Below are 18,159 nucleotides of genomic sequence, written 5' to 3'. Positions count from 1 at the left end.
CCGATCTTACTTCCATCTTGCATCATCTCAACTCTCGATGGGATACGAAGTTTACTTCGATTCAAACTCAATTAGATGAAATTCAAAGAAAGCTAGAAGATAATGACGACTAGCTATTCCATGACAAAAAGGGGGAGATGCTGTTGGCAGGGAGAGAGCTCAACGAAAGGGGGAGATTACAGCTAACAGATTTTTGTTTGCTGTTTTTGTCTATCTTTAGTTTTTATCATAGTTCTGTATCCATCTTATATCTTTAAGCACTTTTTGTTAGTTTGTACCCATTGTTGCTTTTGTAAGCTTTGAGGGTTGTTTCTTGTACTTATGCACAGTTGTAGGCTTTTATGGTTTGTGCCATGTATTTGCAAAATTTTGCATTTGCAGCCTTTGTGCTTTGTGCTTTGGTACTTGTTAATGCCTTGCATTATCTTAAGTACAACACTCTTGTGCCCGTGTAGGATTGTTCCTAGATGCATATATGTTTGTATGCATTGGTTGAGTGTTGGACTTGCAAATGATACTCTTCAATTGAGTTTATCATTTTTGCATGTCTAAATGTTCATTCCTTGTGTGAATGAACATAGTAATCACTTTTGCTTAAGTGACTACTGCTGTTGATCTTGCCATGAATTATTGCTTTTATGCTTATGTTCATTTTTGCTTGATCATGCTTATTTTGCTCCATATACATATTAATTTTTCTGCATACAATGATATTGCTATGTTATTGTGTTTCAGGAGTTACTTATTCATATGTTCAAGAGCTTTTCAGAATCTAGAGTTAGGTGTGAGTGAGTTTTCCAACTGTTCCCAACTCACGTTTAAGTCTAGAGTCTGTTGTAGGGTTTTGTCACGGAATAGCCAAAGGGGGAGATTGTAAGGTTCAATTTTATCAACCATCTAATTGGCTTTATTCCGTGACCAATTTGCTTGTAATTTAGCACTTAGTAACCCTGTATTTAGGTGGGAAAATTGTAAGGGTAATGTGTGAGAAGATGTGAAGAAAAGCTCAAGAGTGTGCAAGAAAAACAAAGGTTCGTGGCTAGGGCTAGCAGGTGGATCGCGATTGGCAAGCCGCCAAAAGTTGGCACGTGAGAGGCACACTGGGAAGCTGAAGGGTCGCGCCAGCTGTCACGCTACTGGACAAAAGTCCCAAGCTGGTTAGGCCGTTACGTCGCGACTTGAACTCGCGACTTGGACAAGCCTGCGAGACCAAGTCGCCAACTTGCCCTGTTTGGCAAAAACTGACGTTTTGCATTCCCTTCTCACCCTACTATATATACACCCTTATACCCATCATATTGTGAGAGCTTCCAAAGAGAATTTTGTGAGAGAAAACCTTAGAGAAAAACAAGATTGCCTCATCCCTAATCTTCATCTAAAGAGACTCTACAAATTCCTCTACTTTCTCCCTCTCCATTGTCATACCCTTGAGAGGTTATTTACCAAACTCTTATCTCACCACACCCACGTCTATGAGAAGGTCCATTTGGTGCTTAGGGAAGCAGTTTGGGAAGGAACCAATATACATTGGTTGATGCTATAGTCAAGTAGCAGAATCTGGGAAGCTAAAGAAGAAATAGGTTCGGCGTAACCTCGTTGGAGTAAGAAGCTTGGAGGGCTTAGGTACTTAGGTAGATTAGGCTTGGAGGGTCTTCTACTGTTCATGTATCCCAACTATATTCTTTAGTGGATTTATCACCGCTTGGAGGGCGGCAGAGAGGTTTTACGCCTAGGGCTTCGGTTTCCTCTTCGATAACACATCGTGTGTTGTCCGTGTGTTTGCATCTCTCTTTCCTTTATCTTTGCCTTATATTTATTGTTGTGGATGTGTTTATATTTGGCTTAGATTGTTTTATCAATTTTGTTATAAGCTTGTTATCATATTTCGCACATTAATTGTTTGATATAAAGCTTGAATTAGTATTTTTGTATCTGGGGGTCTAAACGTTCAAGGGTTTTTCATACCCATATTGAACTTTCAAGATGTCTCAACACTATTGACTTTCCTACTGAGTTGAGGTGTCTGACCACCATAATGATGTACAACCTATATCCAATAAGGAAGATGACTACACTAACAAATGCCATAGCTATCTTCCTCATGGAGCTCAAGGAGAAAACTTTCATTGACATCAACTCCCACATAGTTGACACTATTGTGGAAGAGACCAGAACTACCTCTAGGCCAAAGCTAATCTTTCCTAGTCTTCTTATGAGATTGTTTAGAGCAAAAAGTGTTGTAATCCCTCAAGATATCAGTCTCATGGCTCCTCTATCAGCCATAAACAAGCTAACCCTCACAAGGATACAAGTTCGTCTTCTAGGTGATGATAAGGAGGGTGACCAAGGAGAAGGGGATCCTATGGAAACTGAAGCAGAAGCTGCAGGACAATCAGTTACACCCAGAAGTAGAAGCAAGAGGAGTAGAACTTCAACCTCATCAGCTGCACCTCCAGATGCACTCCAGATCATCCTGGAGAGGATTGATGGACTCAGAGAAGTTCAGAATAAGCATACTGAAAGGATGGCAGCAATTCAAGATCAGCTAAATGTTCTTTTAGCCAAGTTTGATAGCCTTAACTCCCAACAGTACCATTCCGGTCAAAAATGGGGAGAATTCTTAAGGGGGCAGCTCTTGAGGGGGAATGTCATTTTGAGGGGGAGCATGTTACAAACAATGTTTTACTTTATGTTTAATGCTTTATGTTTAATGCCTTTTGATACATTATGGTTTAAAACTCATGGTCTTTATTATTTAATGATGTTTATTTAGTATTTATGTACTATTTAATTTGTACCCATGTTGCTTTAGTAAGCTTTTAGGGTTTGTTTCTATGCATATTTGTAGGCTTTAATGGTTTGTACCATGCTTATGCAGCCTTTATGCTTTGTTGCTTTGTATATCTAGCTAAATATTATGCATCTTCTTTAAGTACTCTCACTCTTGTGCCTTTATATGATTTTATTCCTAGATGCATATACTTCATGTACTGTGCATTGGTTGAGTATTGGTCATTCAAGTGATTTGCTTTGTGCTTATCAGCTTGAATGTCTGGATGTTCATTCCAAGTGTGAATGATCATTGTGGTCACTATCTTACAGTGATTGCTTGTTTGTTCAAGCCATGATTTATTACTTTATTCCATTTTGCTTGATCGCATTGTGCTTGCTTCATATGCATTACAAGTTTTCTACATAAAATGAACTTATTGTGTTATTGTGTTTTAGGAGATGTTTTGGTCTTATAGTTCAAGAGCTTCACAGATTCTAGAGTTAGGTGTGAGTGAGTTTCCAATTGTTCCCAACTCACGCGTTAAGCCTAAAGTTTGTTGTAGGGTTTTGTCACAAAATAGCCAAAGGGAGATATTATAAGGTTGAATGTAATCAACCATCTTATTGGCTTTATTTCGTGCCAAATTTGCTTGTATTTTAGCAATTAGTAACCTTGTATTTAGGTGGGATTCATGTAAGGGTAGTGAGTGAGAGAGTGTGAAGAAATACTCAAGATTGTGCAAAGAAGTAAGGATTCGCGACTGAATCTCACTGGTGGTTCGCAGCTTGCAAGCCGTTAGAAGTTGCACATATGCCAAGCATGCCAGACTCTGAAGTGTCACGCCAACTGTTGCATTATAAGACAAAAGTCCCAAGTTGGCCAGGCCATTAGCTCGTGGCTTGCACTCGTGACTCAACCTAGTCGCGAGATCAAGTCGCCAGAACACCCTGTTTGGGAAAAACTAACTCTTCACATTCCATTCTCACCCTAGTATAAATAACCCTCATTATCACGAAATGTAAGGAGCTTCTAGAGAGAATTTTGTGAGAGAAACCCTAGAGAAAAATAAGATTGCCTCATCCACAATCTTCACCCAAGAGACTCTTAAAATTCCTCTACTTTCTTCCTCTCCATTGATATATTCTTGAGAGGTTCTTGACCTTCCTTTTCTCACCATATCCACGTCTGTGAGAAAGTTCTTTTGGTGCTAAGAGAAGCAGTTTGGAAGGGACCAATGATTATTGGTTGATGTTATGGTTTATAGCGGAATCCGGTAAGCTAGAGAAGAAAAAGGTTCGGTACAACCTCGTTGGAGTAAGAAGCTTGGAGGGCTTAAGTACTTGGGTAGATTAGGCTTGGAGGGTCTATTGTTGTTCATGTATTCCAACTACATTTTCTAGTAAATTATTGACCACTTGGAGGGCGGCGGAGAGGTTTTACACCGAGGGTTTTGGTTTCCTCTTCGATAACATATCGTGTGCTGTCCTTGTGTTTGCATCTCTCTTCCCTTTATCTTTACTATTTAATTACTGCTGTGATTGTGATTATTTATGGTTTAGATTGTTTATCAATTCTGTTATAAGCTTGTTATCATTTTCCGCACATACTTTGTTTGATATAAAGCTTGAATTAGTAATTTGTTGTTTGGGGGTCTAAACGTTCATAGTGTTTTCAACGCTATTTGAACTTTCATATATATATATATATATATATATTATATCTTTATATAAAAACACACACACACACACACACACACACACACACACACACACACACATAACGACAATGAATTTGTGTATGCATGACAATGCATCATTTACAAGTTTATTTTATTCTTTGAAAACGTACATTGTAATTTATAATTGAATATTTATTAATTTTTAACATGTACCCTTAGGGTATTTATTAATAAGACCCATAAAGCAATGTCAATGCTTATTACTATTGATATAGTATTTTGCCAAATCCCTAAATTTTGGTGGAAAACTAGTTTTGAATCAAGGGATTCATTGATTTAAATATGTCAAACCCTTTTTTTTTTTTCTTGTTTCAATTAGTTTCCATTGGGTTGTCCAAATTTAGCCAAGCTTTAACTAAAAAATTTGATTGTTTTATCATATTAATTTTCATCTTGAATAAAAAAAACAAAAAAAACTTCTTGAATTCAAGATCTTGAAATTCCCTCCACTTTGATTGTTTGTGCACAAAAATGGGGCTTAAATAGTAAGGTTGTTAAATCCGGACTGGACTGGACAGTCTAACCAGGTGAATCAAAATTCGGATTGAAATTCAGTTTTTTATACGCATAGAATCGAATTTCTTTGAAATCTAGTGAACCCTTTAAATTGAGTTTGGACCGCACGGTTTAGGTAGAACTAGTGGTGGTTCAATCATGGTCCAAGCCTACTTGTTAATTAAGAAAAAACAAAAAAATCAGAAAAGTGCGAATACCAGGTTTACAACCTAGGCACATCTTATCAGAGTTAGAGCTAAAGTCTAACCACTAAGCTACGCTTGCAAGTTGATGCTCAACAATTAAAAAAATAAAAAAATTTGAAGTAAACTTAATGCAATATATATATATATATATATTGAGAACAACTCAACACAATTCTATTCTATTGAATTAAATTATCCACCTCTTAAAGGGAACGTATAAAAAAATTATAATTAAAATCCTTCAAAGATATTCAACTTTACTTCAAAAATTAATCATAGCTTTTAATGTTTTCATGCTTTATTATTTTATTTTATTAAATTTCTTATTTAATTTGTAAAAATATGCTTGAAAGTCATTAAATTTTCCTCACACGTATAGATATATTAGTCAATTTTGCTAATTTTATAAATTTAATATCTATATTTAGGTTTTAATTAATTATTAAAGTAATTATGACATTATCGCGGTTCGATCTTGGTCGAATCTCTGTTTGACCTTAAAAACCTTGAACCTCTTCCTTTATCGGTTCTTTGAATTCTGAAAACCATGTTAAATAGAATGAAATATTGTGAAAATCAGAAAATTACCCAATTAGGGAAAATGTTGAGAAATGAAGAAAATGTTTTATGAAAAATGATCTACACAGAAGCAAATAGGTCCTTGGAATAATTTGGTCTTTTATTTTTTATTTTGTACTCTAGTTATAGTCTGAGACTCTGAATTTGTTTCTTATTGTTTGGTTTCCAAAAATGTGGAGGAAAAGGAAGAATTAGGATGAAAGAAAACTATTTGGCATATTTATAATTTATCGTTTTAAGATTTTGACATTCAATGTGTGGAAAAATTTTGAGTCGTGATTTTTTAATTTTTTGTTCTACTTATTTGAGTGAATGCGCAATGATATAATATTAAATTCCTTTCTTATTATTTGGTTGTTGAGAAGTGAAGGAAAACCAAACAAAAGACAAGAGTAATTTTATTTAAAATATTTAATTTTTGATTAATTGTTTAGCTGACATGGATGCTTATTTTATTTCGTTATTAATTTTTTTTTGGTTAAAAAGATAAAAACCTAAAGTGTGAGACATAACTTATAATATTTATTATTATTATTATTATTTTTAGAATCACCTCATAAGCATTTTGTTACACAAGGTAGAAATTTCATATAATAAGTTCATACAATAATAACATGTTTGAATATAGTAACAACTAAACTCATAGATTTTTTTTTCCTGTGTTGAAGACTAAAAACAAAAAGAGAGGTGGATTTTGAACATTTGATATCTCATTTAAAAGTATTAGGAGGTAGCAGCAGTTGAACTATAATACTGTATAAAAATATATTTAGAGTCTGTTTGAGATCCACTTATTTTACTGAAATTAAAATTTTTTTATTGAAAGTACTGTAGATAAAAATAAAAATTAGTTAAAATAGTATAATGAAACCTATGAATAGTATTAAAAAGTATAATGAATTCATAAATAATAACAAAAATAAATTAAAAAAAATAAATTGACAAAACTAATTTTTTCCAAACACACACTTAAGCTAACAGTTAAATAAAATTTCCAGCCTTTTCACCTGGTAAAAAAAAAAAAACACTTTCACTTGTAAACGACGTCGTAGACTTCCAATCCCAATTCCTCATTCCCAATTCCCCATCCCGCCCACTATTTATAAAATCCAAAATCGCTTAAAATTTAAAAAATAACCAATTTCGCCGCCCAAAACCTAAACAACAGAAACCTCTCTCTCTCTCTAGGAGATTCTGTGGAAATGGAGAAGGGTCTGATATCGGTGGACCGGTGGACGGGGCACAGCCAGGCGTACTTCTTGACGCACCTGCATTCGGACCACACCCAAGGGTTATCTTCCAGCTGGGCTAAGGGTCCAATCTTCTGCTCCCGACTCACCGCCAAGCTCTTCCCCTTCAAATTCCCTGGCTTCAACCTCTCCCTCCTCCGCCTACTGGCCGTCGGCACTTGGCACTCCATCTCTCTCGTCCCCCCCTCCTCCGCTTCTTCTTCCACTCTTCAAGTCATGCCCATCGACGCTCACCATTGTCCCGGTAACAATATCATAATATTTTTACATTGCTCCCCAATTGTTTGCTTAATGTTCTCAAACCAACATTCTTCTCTGGCTTAATTTTTAGCTAAACAGAATTTCCATGTTATTTGTGCCAGTAAGTATACATTAATTAGACACTGTAACTTGCATCCAGTTGGAAACTGTTCATTTTCCTGCAAACCCAGTTTAAATTACATCAATGTCATTACATTCCTATTCTAATTAAATTTGTTCGTGGAATCTGGTTGTGGTTTGTAAATACTAAAACAGTGCTCGTGAAGATATTATTATAGACTGGTTTTTTTTTTTAATGGAAGATGTGCTTGAATCTTTTGATTTGTATAGTGAAAACCTTATCCACCGAGAATATATTTGAAACATGGACCTTGTTCTAATTTTGAACCTCATTTGTCTATTGCGAGGTCTTATTCATTTAAACTGCATCATCATAGAAATTGCTTGATAGTTCTTTATCCAAACAGGTGCAGTTATGTTCTTGTTCCGTGGGGAGTTTGGCTGCTTGCTTTACACTGGCGATTTCCGTTGGGAAACAACTAGTAAGAGGGCAGAGATAGGAAGGACCATGCTCCTCAATGCTCTTAAGGATGATGTAGTCGACATCCTTTACTTGGATAACACATATTGCAATCCGTCATACGCTTTTCCATCTCGAGCAATTGTTGCTCAACAGGTGCACTTGCGCATTTCTCTGGGATTTCTTTAGTTTTGCTTAGATCGTATGATATAGTTTTATGCATTTCATACGGGCAAATAGCTGAAGAACTAGTGATACTTCGTTAAACCTTCTGAATACCACTTCGGTTTTAACATATCCTGCTTACAGAATAAGTCACCGGTACTCTCTAGTTTAGGATTTTTACATAATTGAGATCTGTTCCATAAAATATCATTCTACTTTTCTCTGAAAAATATCATAGTACTAGAAGAAATTTGTTTTACAGTCTAATTATTTGAGGGCTGGTTACAGGTTATTGATATAATTGTCTCCCATCCTGAACATGACATAATTATTGGGATTGACTCTCTGGGAAAAGAAGACCTTTTGCTTCACATTTCACATGAACTTAAAATAAAGGTAAGAGGAAGAGCTGATAACGCCTTAAAATGTGCACTTGTTATATATTTATGTGGGCGTTATCTCCTTATTACTATGCTTAAATTGTATAATTAAGCCATAATTTGCATTAGTCCCTATTATTTATCTTCACATAATTTCTTGAATAAAATGTTATTCATTGTGTGTAATTTTCTACTTTCAGGAAATCATGTGAGAAAGATAAGTTCACAGGAATTTGTGAGAGAATGAAGGCTAAACTAGAATTAAAGTGGAGCTAAGGGACTATGCTTACATGTCTAAGGAGGTGCAGCTAGAGTGCTTGGATCGTCTACCATGATTGGAAGCTTCAAATAAGGAAAGAAATTAAAGAGGCAGAATTTGAAAATGAAAAATCTGATTTGAGCACTGATCAGTATTTTGGGCGTATCTCTTTCCTCAAAAATCCAATTGACACAAGACCAGATGGGTTGGAACCGTGACTTAAATATCTACAACTTTCCAGTTTTGAGTTTTTCGAAATTCTCAATTTTTGAAGGCCGAAATTAACTCACAAGTTACTGCTGTAAACCTAGACAGAAATTAAAATAGTATAAGTTTTATTTTCTTTAGACACTTAGACATTAGGGTTTTAAAGGGAGGCTATGAGAACGAATTTTGGGCAGAGAAAACCTTGTATTTTTCTTTCTCTAATGGTAGTCTAAACTCTTTGCTAGGGCTAGGGCTTATGTTTCTTCTATACAGTATGAATATTCAATATGATTTTTTTTAAGATTTTATCAATAACATATTTGATTGTTCAATTAGATTTCTTTTGATGTATTAGTTCTTCCATGCTTTCAATAAGTTCAATCATGTTTTTTTTATTGTTTAGATGAATTTCTAATAGTTTCAAATAGAAATCAGGTTTTAAAGTGAATGGGTTTTTCTGAAAACTTTTCTAACCGCATTATTAATCGAGGTTATCATGCGTTCTTGAATTGTCTCAGTTCAACCGAATCATAAGTTTTTAATTGTATAAGAACAACCAATTATGAAATATATAATTTCTTAGATCACAAAGAATCTCATATCGATATAGGAAAACACCTCGATGCCCTAGTATTTACATTATTGATTTAAATCAGTTTATTATTATTCTTGTTAACAATCATCAAGCAAAAATATTTTTCTTCTTTACCCAAATTTTTGTTTAATTATATTGTCTTTGAATATACCTTGCTTCTTGTGGCTCGACCTCGGTACTCCGAGAATTATATTGCTATGATCTCCTGCACTTGGGAGTGAGCAAGCAATTTTGGCGCCGTTGCCGGGGAGTTGCTGTGTGTTCAGAGGAAATTTTTGGGAGCAAAGCATAACCGGTGGAAATTCTTCTATTGGTAAATTTGTTCCATTTTTTTCCCTTTATTTTTTTTTTAAATTTTTCTGTTTGTTTTTAATTTATTTTATTTTATTTGATTGGAATTCATTGTTGCATGAGCATTTGGGTTAGAAACAAGAGAGGCAGACTAGAAATTTTTGAAACTTACTTTGGTAATTTTTTTGACACACCTTCGCCTTCACCTTTTTCATCATTCATGGGTGATGGAACACGTAATAATCATGAGGAGAATAGAAGAACTATATATGAATTGTTGCATTCCACACAAAATTCTATTCCTTCATGCATCATGTTTCCACCTAATGCACCACATGTAGAACTGAAACAAGGTTTATTAGCAATACTTCCTGACTTTAGGAGACAAGAAAATGAAAATCCTTATGTCCATGTTAGAGCTTTTGAAGAGGTAATGAGTAGTTTCTATGCACAAAATGTTATTGAGGCTGCTAAGTTACGTTTCTTTCCTTTTTCACTTAAGGATAAGGCAAGAAGTTGGGTTTACACCTTGAAACCTAGGTCTATAGGTAGTTGGGGGAGATGGCCAAAGAGTTTTTTAAGAAACACTTTCCTCCCCACAAAGTTCAGCAAGTAAAAAGAAGGATAGCTAGTTTTGTCCAAGGAGAAAATGAGACCTTATACCAAGCTTGGGAAAGGTACAAAGATCTTTTCAATTTCTGCCCAACTCATGGCAATGAAGATTGGAGATTAGTTAGCTATTTTTATGAAGGACTTACACCTAGATACCGACAGTTTGTTCAACTCTCATGCGGAGGGGACTTTTTACAAAAAGAACCTGAAGATGCAATGGATTATCTTGATGAGATAGCTGAAAACTCTAACACATGGACTGGACCTAGCCCTATGGACTCCACTGATAGGACTAGAACTAGTACTACCACTTCTAGTGGAAGTGTTTTCAAGTTGAGGGAAGATGATAATATGAGTGCAAAATTTAGCATGCTAACTAAAGAAATTGTGGCACTCAAAATGAAAGGAAGTAAGAGTGTTAGTGCTACCTTTAGAGAGGACCCAATGGAGGTGTGTAAAATCTGTCATGAGATAAACCATGCTACAAATGAATGTGCATCACTTTCATCATTCTTAAATGTGCCAGAAGAGCAAGTACATGCATTTAATTCATATTGGCCAAATAATTCTTCATATTCTAACAATTATAACCCAAATATGCAAAACCATCCGTATTTGAGTTATAAGAGTGATAATGTGTTGAATCCTCCTGCTCCAAGGAATTTTAATTCACCACATGCATCATCATCATCTAGAACTTCCTTGGAGGATGCACTTAGTACTTTCATTTAAAGGCAAAGTGAGCAAAATCAAAAGTTTGAATCCATGCTCACTAGGCTAGATGAAGAGGTAAGAGAGACCAAGAGTCATATAACTAGGCTTTCAAATTCATTGAGTGGGACAGAGAGAGGGAAGCTTCCTTCCCAAACTCAACCCAATCCCATCAATCAAAATCTTAAAATTGGCTCTAAGGATAAACATGAGGAAGTAAAAGTTGTGACAATTTTGAGGAGTGGTAAAGAGATTGATAAAAGTTCTCCTTTAGTAATTAAGAAATCTAAGGAGACCATAGTTGAAAAAGAGAAGGATGAAATTGAGCCACTAGGGCTTGATGACATTGAAAAATGCCCAATCCCTCCACCATTTCCACAAGCCTTAAAATTACCTAGGAAATTGGACACCACATCTAAGATATTAGAGCATTTGCATCAAGTCAAGATAAATTTGTCATTATTGCATGTTATCAAGAAAGTGCCTACATATGCCAAGGTAATTAAGGACCTATGCACCATCAAGAGAAAGCATCATGTAAAGAAGACTGCATTCCTAACAGAACAGGTAAGTGCAGTTATCCAACATAAGACCCCACCAAAGTATAAGGATCCAGGTTGTCCTACGATCTCTTGTACTATTGGAGATTACATCATAAAGCATGCATTGCTAGATCTTGGGGCAGGTGTTAATTTGATCCTTTTCAGTGTATATCAAAAACTTGGACTTGGTGAGTTGAAACCTACTTCAATAACTTTACAGTTGGCTGATCACTCTGTAAGGGAACCAAGAAGGATTGTTGAGGACGTGTTGGTGAAAATTGAACAATTTTATTATCCTGTTGATTTTATTGTTCTAGATTACCAACCTATTTTACATCCTAGTGTTCGTACCCCTATTATTTTGGATAGGCCTTTTTCTTGTCACAGCTAATGCTTTAATTAATTAAAGGAATGGAAGGATGCAACTCACTTTTGGTTCCATGACTTTGGAGCTAAACATATTTCATGTGGCTAAACAACCACATGAGGATGGTGACTGTGCTTATGTGAACATCGTTGGCACGGTGGTTCAAGAAGAGTTTAATAAGAATTGTTTTTCTGATCCTCTTGAAACTCTTCTTAATAATTCTGTTAGTTCTTATGATTTAGAATGTGATATTCATGTATCTAAAAATTTTTCTTTGTTGGATTCCTCACAGGTTTTGGAAGAACAACAGATGATGGCAATTAATAAAGGATGGAAGCCTTGCTTTGAGGAGCTACTAGAAAATGAAAAAAAGCTCGTGCATTCAAGTGAAGAGGCACCACAGCTAGAGCTTAAGCCGCTGCCCGGTGGTCTTAAATATGCATATTTAGGCCCAGATAAGTTAAAACCTAGGTGGGATGGTCCTTTCATTGTAAAGGAAGTGTTTAACCATGGAGCTGTAGTAGTTAAGGACCCTAGAGATGGCAAGATTTTGAAAATAAATGGACAAAAGTTAAAAANAAAAAAAAAAAAAAAAAAAAAAAAAAAAAAAAAAAAAAAAAAAACTCAAATGCTTAAGGTAACTTCTTCCCTTTATACTTGAATTTATTTTGGCTTTGATACATTGAGGACAATGCAATATTTTAGTTGGGGGGACAGGTCTACACACTTTGCTGCACCTTGCATGATTTTTTTTTCTTTCTTTTTGGTTGCAATTTTTCAATTATTAAAAAAAAAAAAAAAACACCTTGAATTTGAATGCAGAAGAGTTATAAGCTTTATTTTTATATTATGTGATGGAATGAATAATGCTGATTTGGTTATACTATTTGTAATTTTAAGACTCTTTCATGAAGAGCACAATTGGAAACTTTTGAGCACAATAGCCAGGTTAGCGGACAGTTGAATGTTGGATATGCATGGATCACGAACAAGCTAGATATAAGCTGAAACTCAACCCATCGGAGAGTTCTTGAGCCGTACTTTTCTTTGTGAGAGTATATATTTGTTTGAACTCTTAAATTTCTCTCATATGCTTCAATTTTGTAAAAGATCTCTATATTTTTTTTTTGGTTGACTACTGGAAATATTATGGGGAGATATACCATGATCTTACTTATTTTTGTCCTTAGGCATGCTATTTTATGCGGAATTTTAGGAGATGAGAGCTTAAGGCCATCAATCTTTTGTCACCAGCTAAACAAATATTCAGCCTACCTTTACATTAACCATTGTCACCATCATTTGAGCCATGAGAAATATTTTCACAATACCACAAATCATTTTTGTTTATGGGTGTTCTCTTGGGGGTTCAAGTTTTGAGCAATTGATGTGTTTAGAAACCACCATTGTCTCTCTTTTCTTTCAAAAAAAAAAAAAAAAATCCAAAAGAAGAAGAAAAAAAGAAAAAAAAAAGAGAGAGAAAAGAAAGAAAAAGAAAGAGAAGACATACATATAAATCATTGGTGTTTTACACATCTTTCATGTATTTCAGAAGGGTTATATGGTTGAGTAAAAGTTGTTTTGATTCAAGTTGGTTGTTACTGCTATGAGTTGGGTTTGGCTTGAATTTTCTGTATTTGATTCATATACCTCATATTTCAAAGAAAGCAGTTTGCCTTTACCTAGCCAAAAGATTATACTACCATTGAGCCTAAAGTCCTACTTGATCCTAAAGGTGCATGGCTGGTATGTGTTTGGAATAAAAACTAGGGATGAGAATGGTATTAACCTCATGTTTCCAGGAATTCAACATCCTTTCCAAGAGATCTTTTCCCGTTGTTTTAGCAGCTGTTTTTGTATACACGTGATATTCTTAAAACTTTTTCTTTCCTTTTTGTTCACATGTGATTTGAAGAGAGAAACCATTACTTCTATGTGTGTTCTTTCAGAGTGTTGTTGACTTAAGAGGGATTTTGGAGTAGAGGCTCTAATCTAGATTATTCTTGGTCTATGCATGTTTGGAAAAGCCGATTTGATTGGATGGGCTATGCACACACACACTCCAAAAGTGAAGCTAGTGAAAGCTTTTTAATATGATTAATAGTATCCCAACTCAAAAATTGAAAGTTCATTTATATGATATAATGATAAAGCAGACTAACATTTGCTGCAGGAATTTTCAAGAAACCTTTGACTTTTGTGGGTAGAGTCACTGCAAACCCTCACGAGAGTAAACTCGTCCACTAGGGTGACCTAGGGGTTCAAAGACTTGCTGCACATGGGAAGTGCAGTCATGTAGCCTACGAAAATGGCTTGTATTTTAGTTTTAATTTTTCACTTTTAGTAGACATGGGTGCTTTGTGGATTGCTAGGGACTAACAAGATTTAAGTTGGGGGGTGTGATAACGCCTTAAAATATGTACTTGTTATATATTTATGTGGGCGTTATCTCCTTATTACTATGCTTAAATTGTATAATTAAGCCATGATTTGCATTAGTCCCTATTATTTATCTTTACATAATTTTTTGAATAAGATGCTATTCATTGTGTGTAATTTTTTACTTTCAGGAAATCAAGTGAGAAAGATAAGTTTACAGGAATTTGTAAGAGAATGGAGGCCAAACTAGAATTAAAGTGGAGCTAAAGGACCATGCTTACATGTCTAAGGAGGTGCAGCTGGAGTGCTTGGATCGTCTACCATGATTGGAAGCTTCAAATAAGGAAAGAAATTAAAGAGGCAAAATCTGAAAAGAAAAAATCTGATTTAAGCACTGATCAGTATTTTGGGCGTATCTCTCTCCTCAAAAATCCAATTGACACAAGACTAGATGGGTTGGAAGCGTGAATTAAATATCTACAACTTTCCAGTTTTGAGTTTTTCGAAATTCTCAATTTTTAAAGGCCAAATTTAACTCACAAGTTACTGCTGTAAACCTGGACGGAAATTAAAATAGTATAAGTTTTATTTTCTTTGGACACTTAGACATTAGGGTTTTAAAGGGAGGCTATGAGAACGAATTTTGGGCGGAGAAAACCTTGTATTTTTCTTTTTCTAATGGCAGTCTAAACTCTTTGCTAGGGCTAGGGGTTATGTTTCTTCTATACGGTATGAATATTCAATATGATTTTTTCTAGGATTTTATCAGTGACATATTTGATTGTTCAATTAGATTTCTTTTGATGTATTAGTTTTTCCATGCTTTCAATAAGTTCAATCATGTTTTTCTTATTGTTTAGATGAATTTCTAATAGTTTCAAATAGAAATCAAGTTTTAAAGTGAATGGGTTTTTCTAAAAACTTTTCTAATAGTGTTATTAATCGAGGTTATCATGCGTTCTTGAATTGTCTCAGTTTAACCATCATAAGTTTTTAATTGTATAAGAACAATCAATTATGAAATATATAATTTCTTAGATCATAAAGAATCTCATATCGATATAGGAAAACACATTGATGCCCTAGTATTTACATTACTGATTTAAATTAGTTTATTATTATTCTTGTTATCAATCACCAAGCAAAAGTATTTTTCTTCTTTACCCAAATTTTTGTTTAATTATATTGTCTTTGAATATACCCTGCTTCTTGTGGTTCGACCTCGGTACTCCGAGAATTATATTGCTACGATCTCCTGCACTTGGGAGTGAGCAAGCAAGAGCCATCTTTTTTATTTGTGGATTATTATGATGGTCTCTGCAGAAGAACATGACATACCATTGCGATTATGTGGCTAAGTTGGATTTCCACTTTGGAAATCACTGGAAGAAGACCAAATGATCTAATCTTTGATCATAAATTTATTTCCTTTTCGTTGTTTAAAAATTGACAAACTACTGTGAATTATTTGGAGAACTTACACTGTCATTTATGATTTATCATATGACTAAAATTCTAAAAGTACACTGACATTCTTACTACTTTTTTTTCCCTCTACATCAAATTTAAGTAGTTAAATGCATATATTTGACACTTTTTATCTAATTATTCTTGTTCTTATTTGTTTCCTGTTCATTTGTTCACCCAACTTTGATGTTTTCTTTATTAAAGATTTGGGTGTGGCCTGAGCGCTTGCAAACTATGCATCTTCTTGGGTTCCATGACATATTCACAACCAAGACTTCTCTTACAAGAGTGCGAGGTGTTCCTCGTTACAGTTTTAGCGTTGAGACTTTAGAAGGACTAAACACAATGCACCCAACTATAGGTATCATGCCATCTGGTCTTCCATGGGTGGTGAGACCTCTTGAAAATGGTGACAAACTTTTCGGTTTCCTTTTAACTTCTCGTTACAACAGAAGCAAATGGAGTGGAAATAGTGGGAACCATACTGAAAAGCCAAATGGAAATTTGGGTTCTGTGGAAAAGTTTCATAAGTACATATATTCTGTTCCTTACTCAGATCACTCATGCTTTGCAGAGACAGAGGATTTTGTAAAACTTGTCCAGCCAACCAACATGAAAGGCATCGTCTCTTCATCATCGTGCTATGTTGATCCTCTGTACTATTTTGGCCGCCTTTGTGGAGCCTACCAATCAGCTCAAAGTTTACCTCACAATAAGAGAGAAGAGAGAGTTGAAAGAGTTCTAGCTGTCAATAACAAAACTGCCTTTAGATGTGGTGCTTCTGCTGGGTTGGAGAGGAAAAGAGCAATGACTGTGAAGGTCAAAAGATCAGGTATTCATGTGAGCAGGATGAGTGCATTGAGACGAAAAAAGCGTGGTGCAAAGATTGAGGTAAATGACCGTCCCAATTGATTTGTTTTCTTATTCATTATTGTCAGTACAAAGGTGTGATCAATGTTGCATGTAAAGTTGGATGAAAGTATTCAATTGTAAAGTTTGAAATACCAATGACATTTAAGGTGCGAGGAGTGTTATTTTTATGCCTTTTCTCTCTCATATCTCGGGGTATTATAATTTGCATTGCAGAATAAAATTCAGTACGCATTGCGACACATAGGAAGGAGGTTGATCTTTGGTTGTGACTAGTGAGCAGATGTTCTTTAATTTCTTTTGTAGAGAGGCTATGTCTAAACTGGACCCATCACAGTGAGTTAACAGACTTTTTTGCCTGCTTAGTCTTTTAAGCAGCTCTACATTGTTGTGTAAGAAAAGAAGGCACCATTACATGGCATGGCACATTGCAGATTTGTACAAATAATTGTTTTAGTTGTCACCACATCTTTGTCCATTGTATAATTTGTTTGTTACTGTGCGTAAAGAATGCACCATTTATTGTTTAAAAGCATGGCGCAAAGGTAGTGGAAAATGAATGATATTATTCTGAATATACTAATACTATTGCCTAGGATGTGGCTAGAAAGTGAGCTTTTGGACATCACACACGTTTTAGATAGACGTTATCAGAAACATCCATAGTTATTTTATGTTTTAATTTTAATTTTCTTGGTTGGTTTCGCAGGAGTTAGTTTCTTCGGCCAACAAGAAACTACAGGGAATTAGCATCGGAGTTTTTCACTATTGGACAATGCAATTGGCAATATTCATCCAAAAATTAAAAAAAAAAAACATGGTACGAATGGGCTTGGTCATGGCAGGTCATACATTTGTTACCTAGCTTTTCATGGGATTATAGGAGAGAGAGAAAAAGAAAAAGAAAAAAAAAGAGGCTCTTTCTAGTTTCTAGCCATTCGAATTCGAATTGACAGTCTTGCGGTCCAAAACGGGAATTATTATTATTATTATTATTTCTTTTTTTTAAAGAATATTATTATTTCTTTTGATAGTGAGGAATTGAGGAAATAGGCTGATGCAAAGGGAGCACACAAAAAATTTATTATGGAGTAATTGTTGCATGTAAATGTAATTTCATTCGTGTGAATTTCATAAGTGTGAGATGCACTCTCATGTACGAGGGATGTTGCAAACAAGTTTCACACAATAGAAAACCACTCGAATTTCATTATGTCATGTTTCAAAGTTCGAACCCAACATACAAGCTAGATATATGTGATAATGACCATACATCCACAAAGATTCAATAAAATATTTTTTTTTGATACAAAAGATTCAATAACATATTAAAATTTCACTGACTATTCTCTCAAAAACAAAATCAAACAGTTCAACATTAGCTAATCTCTAAAAAAATCAATAGCTAAAAGAAATTTCCTACAATATTACAACTGACAAGAAATTTTGCAACTTTGAACTATGAAATTTTCTAACAGTGACTAAACACTAA

At 34.8% G+C, this 18,159-nt stretch overlaps 1 protein-coding gene across 1 annotated transcript; it reads left to right on the top strand.

Annotated features, from left to right (window-relative positions):
• Window positions 1-6,963: 6,963 nt before the first annotated feature.
• Window positions 6,964-16,754, top strand: LOC112002680 (uncharacterized). The gene is made up of 4 exons (XM_024034837.2): window positions 6,964-7,285; window positions 7,770-7,978; window positions 8,276-8,383; window positions 16,002-16,754. Exons 1-4 carry the CDS (start codon window positions 6,994-6,996, stop codon window positions 16,707-16,709), a joined length of 1,317 nt encoding a protein of 438 aa, XP_023890605.1. The 5' UTR covers window positions 6,964-6,993; the 3' UTR covers window positions 16,710-16,754.
• Window positions 16,755-18,159: the final 1,405 nt, after the last annotated feature.

Source organism: Quercus suber, unplaced genomic scaffold (genome assembly GCF_002906115.3).
Source record: "Quercus suber isolate HL8 unplaced genomic scaffold, Cork oak 2.0 scaffold_25, whole genome shotgun sequence".
NCBI lineage: Eukaryota > Viridiplantae > Streptophyta > Magnoliopsida > Fagales > Fagaceae > Quercus > Quercus suber.
The sequence above is the reverse complement of the archived record's forward strand: the minus strand, read 5'-3'. Positions and strand labels throughout refer to the sequence as shown.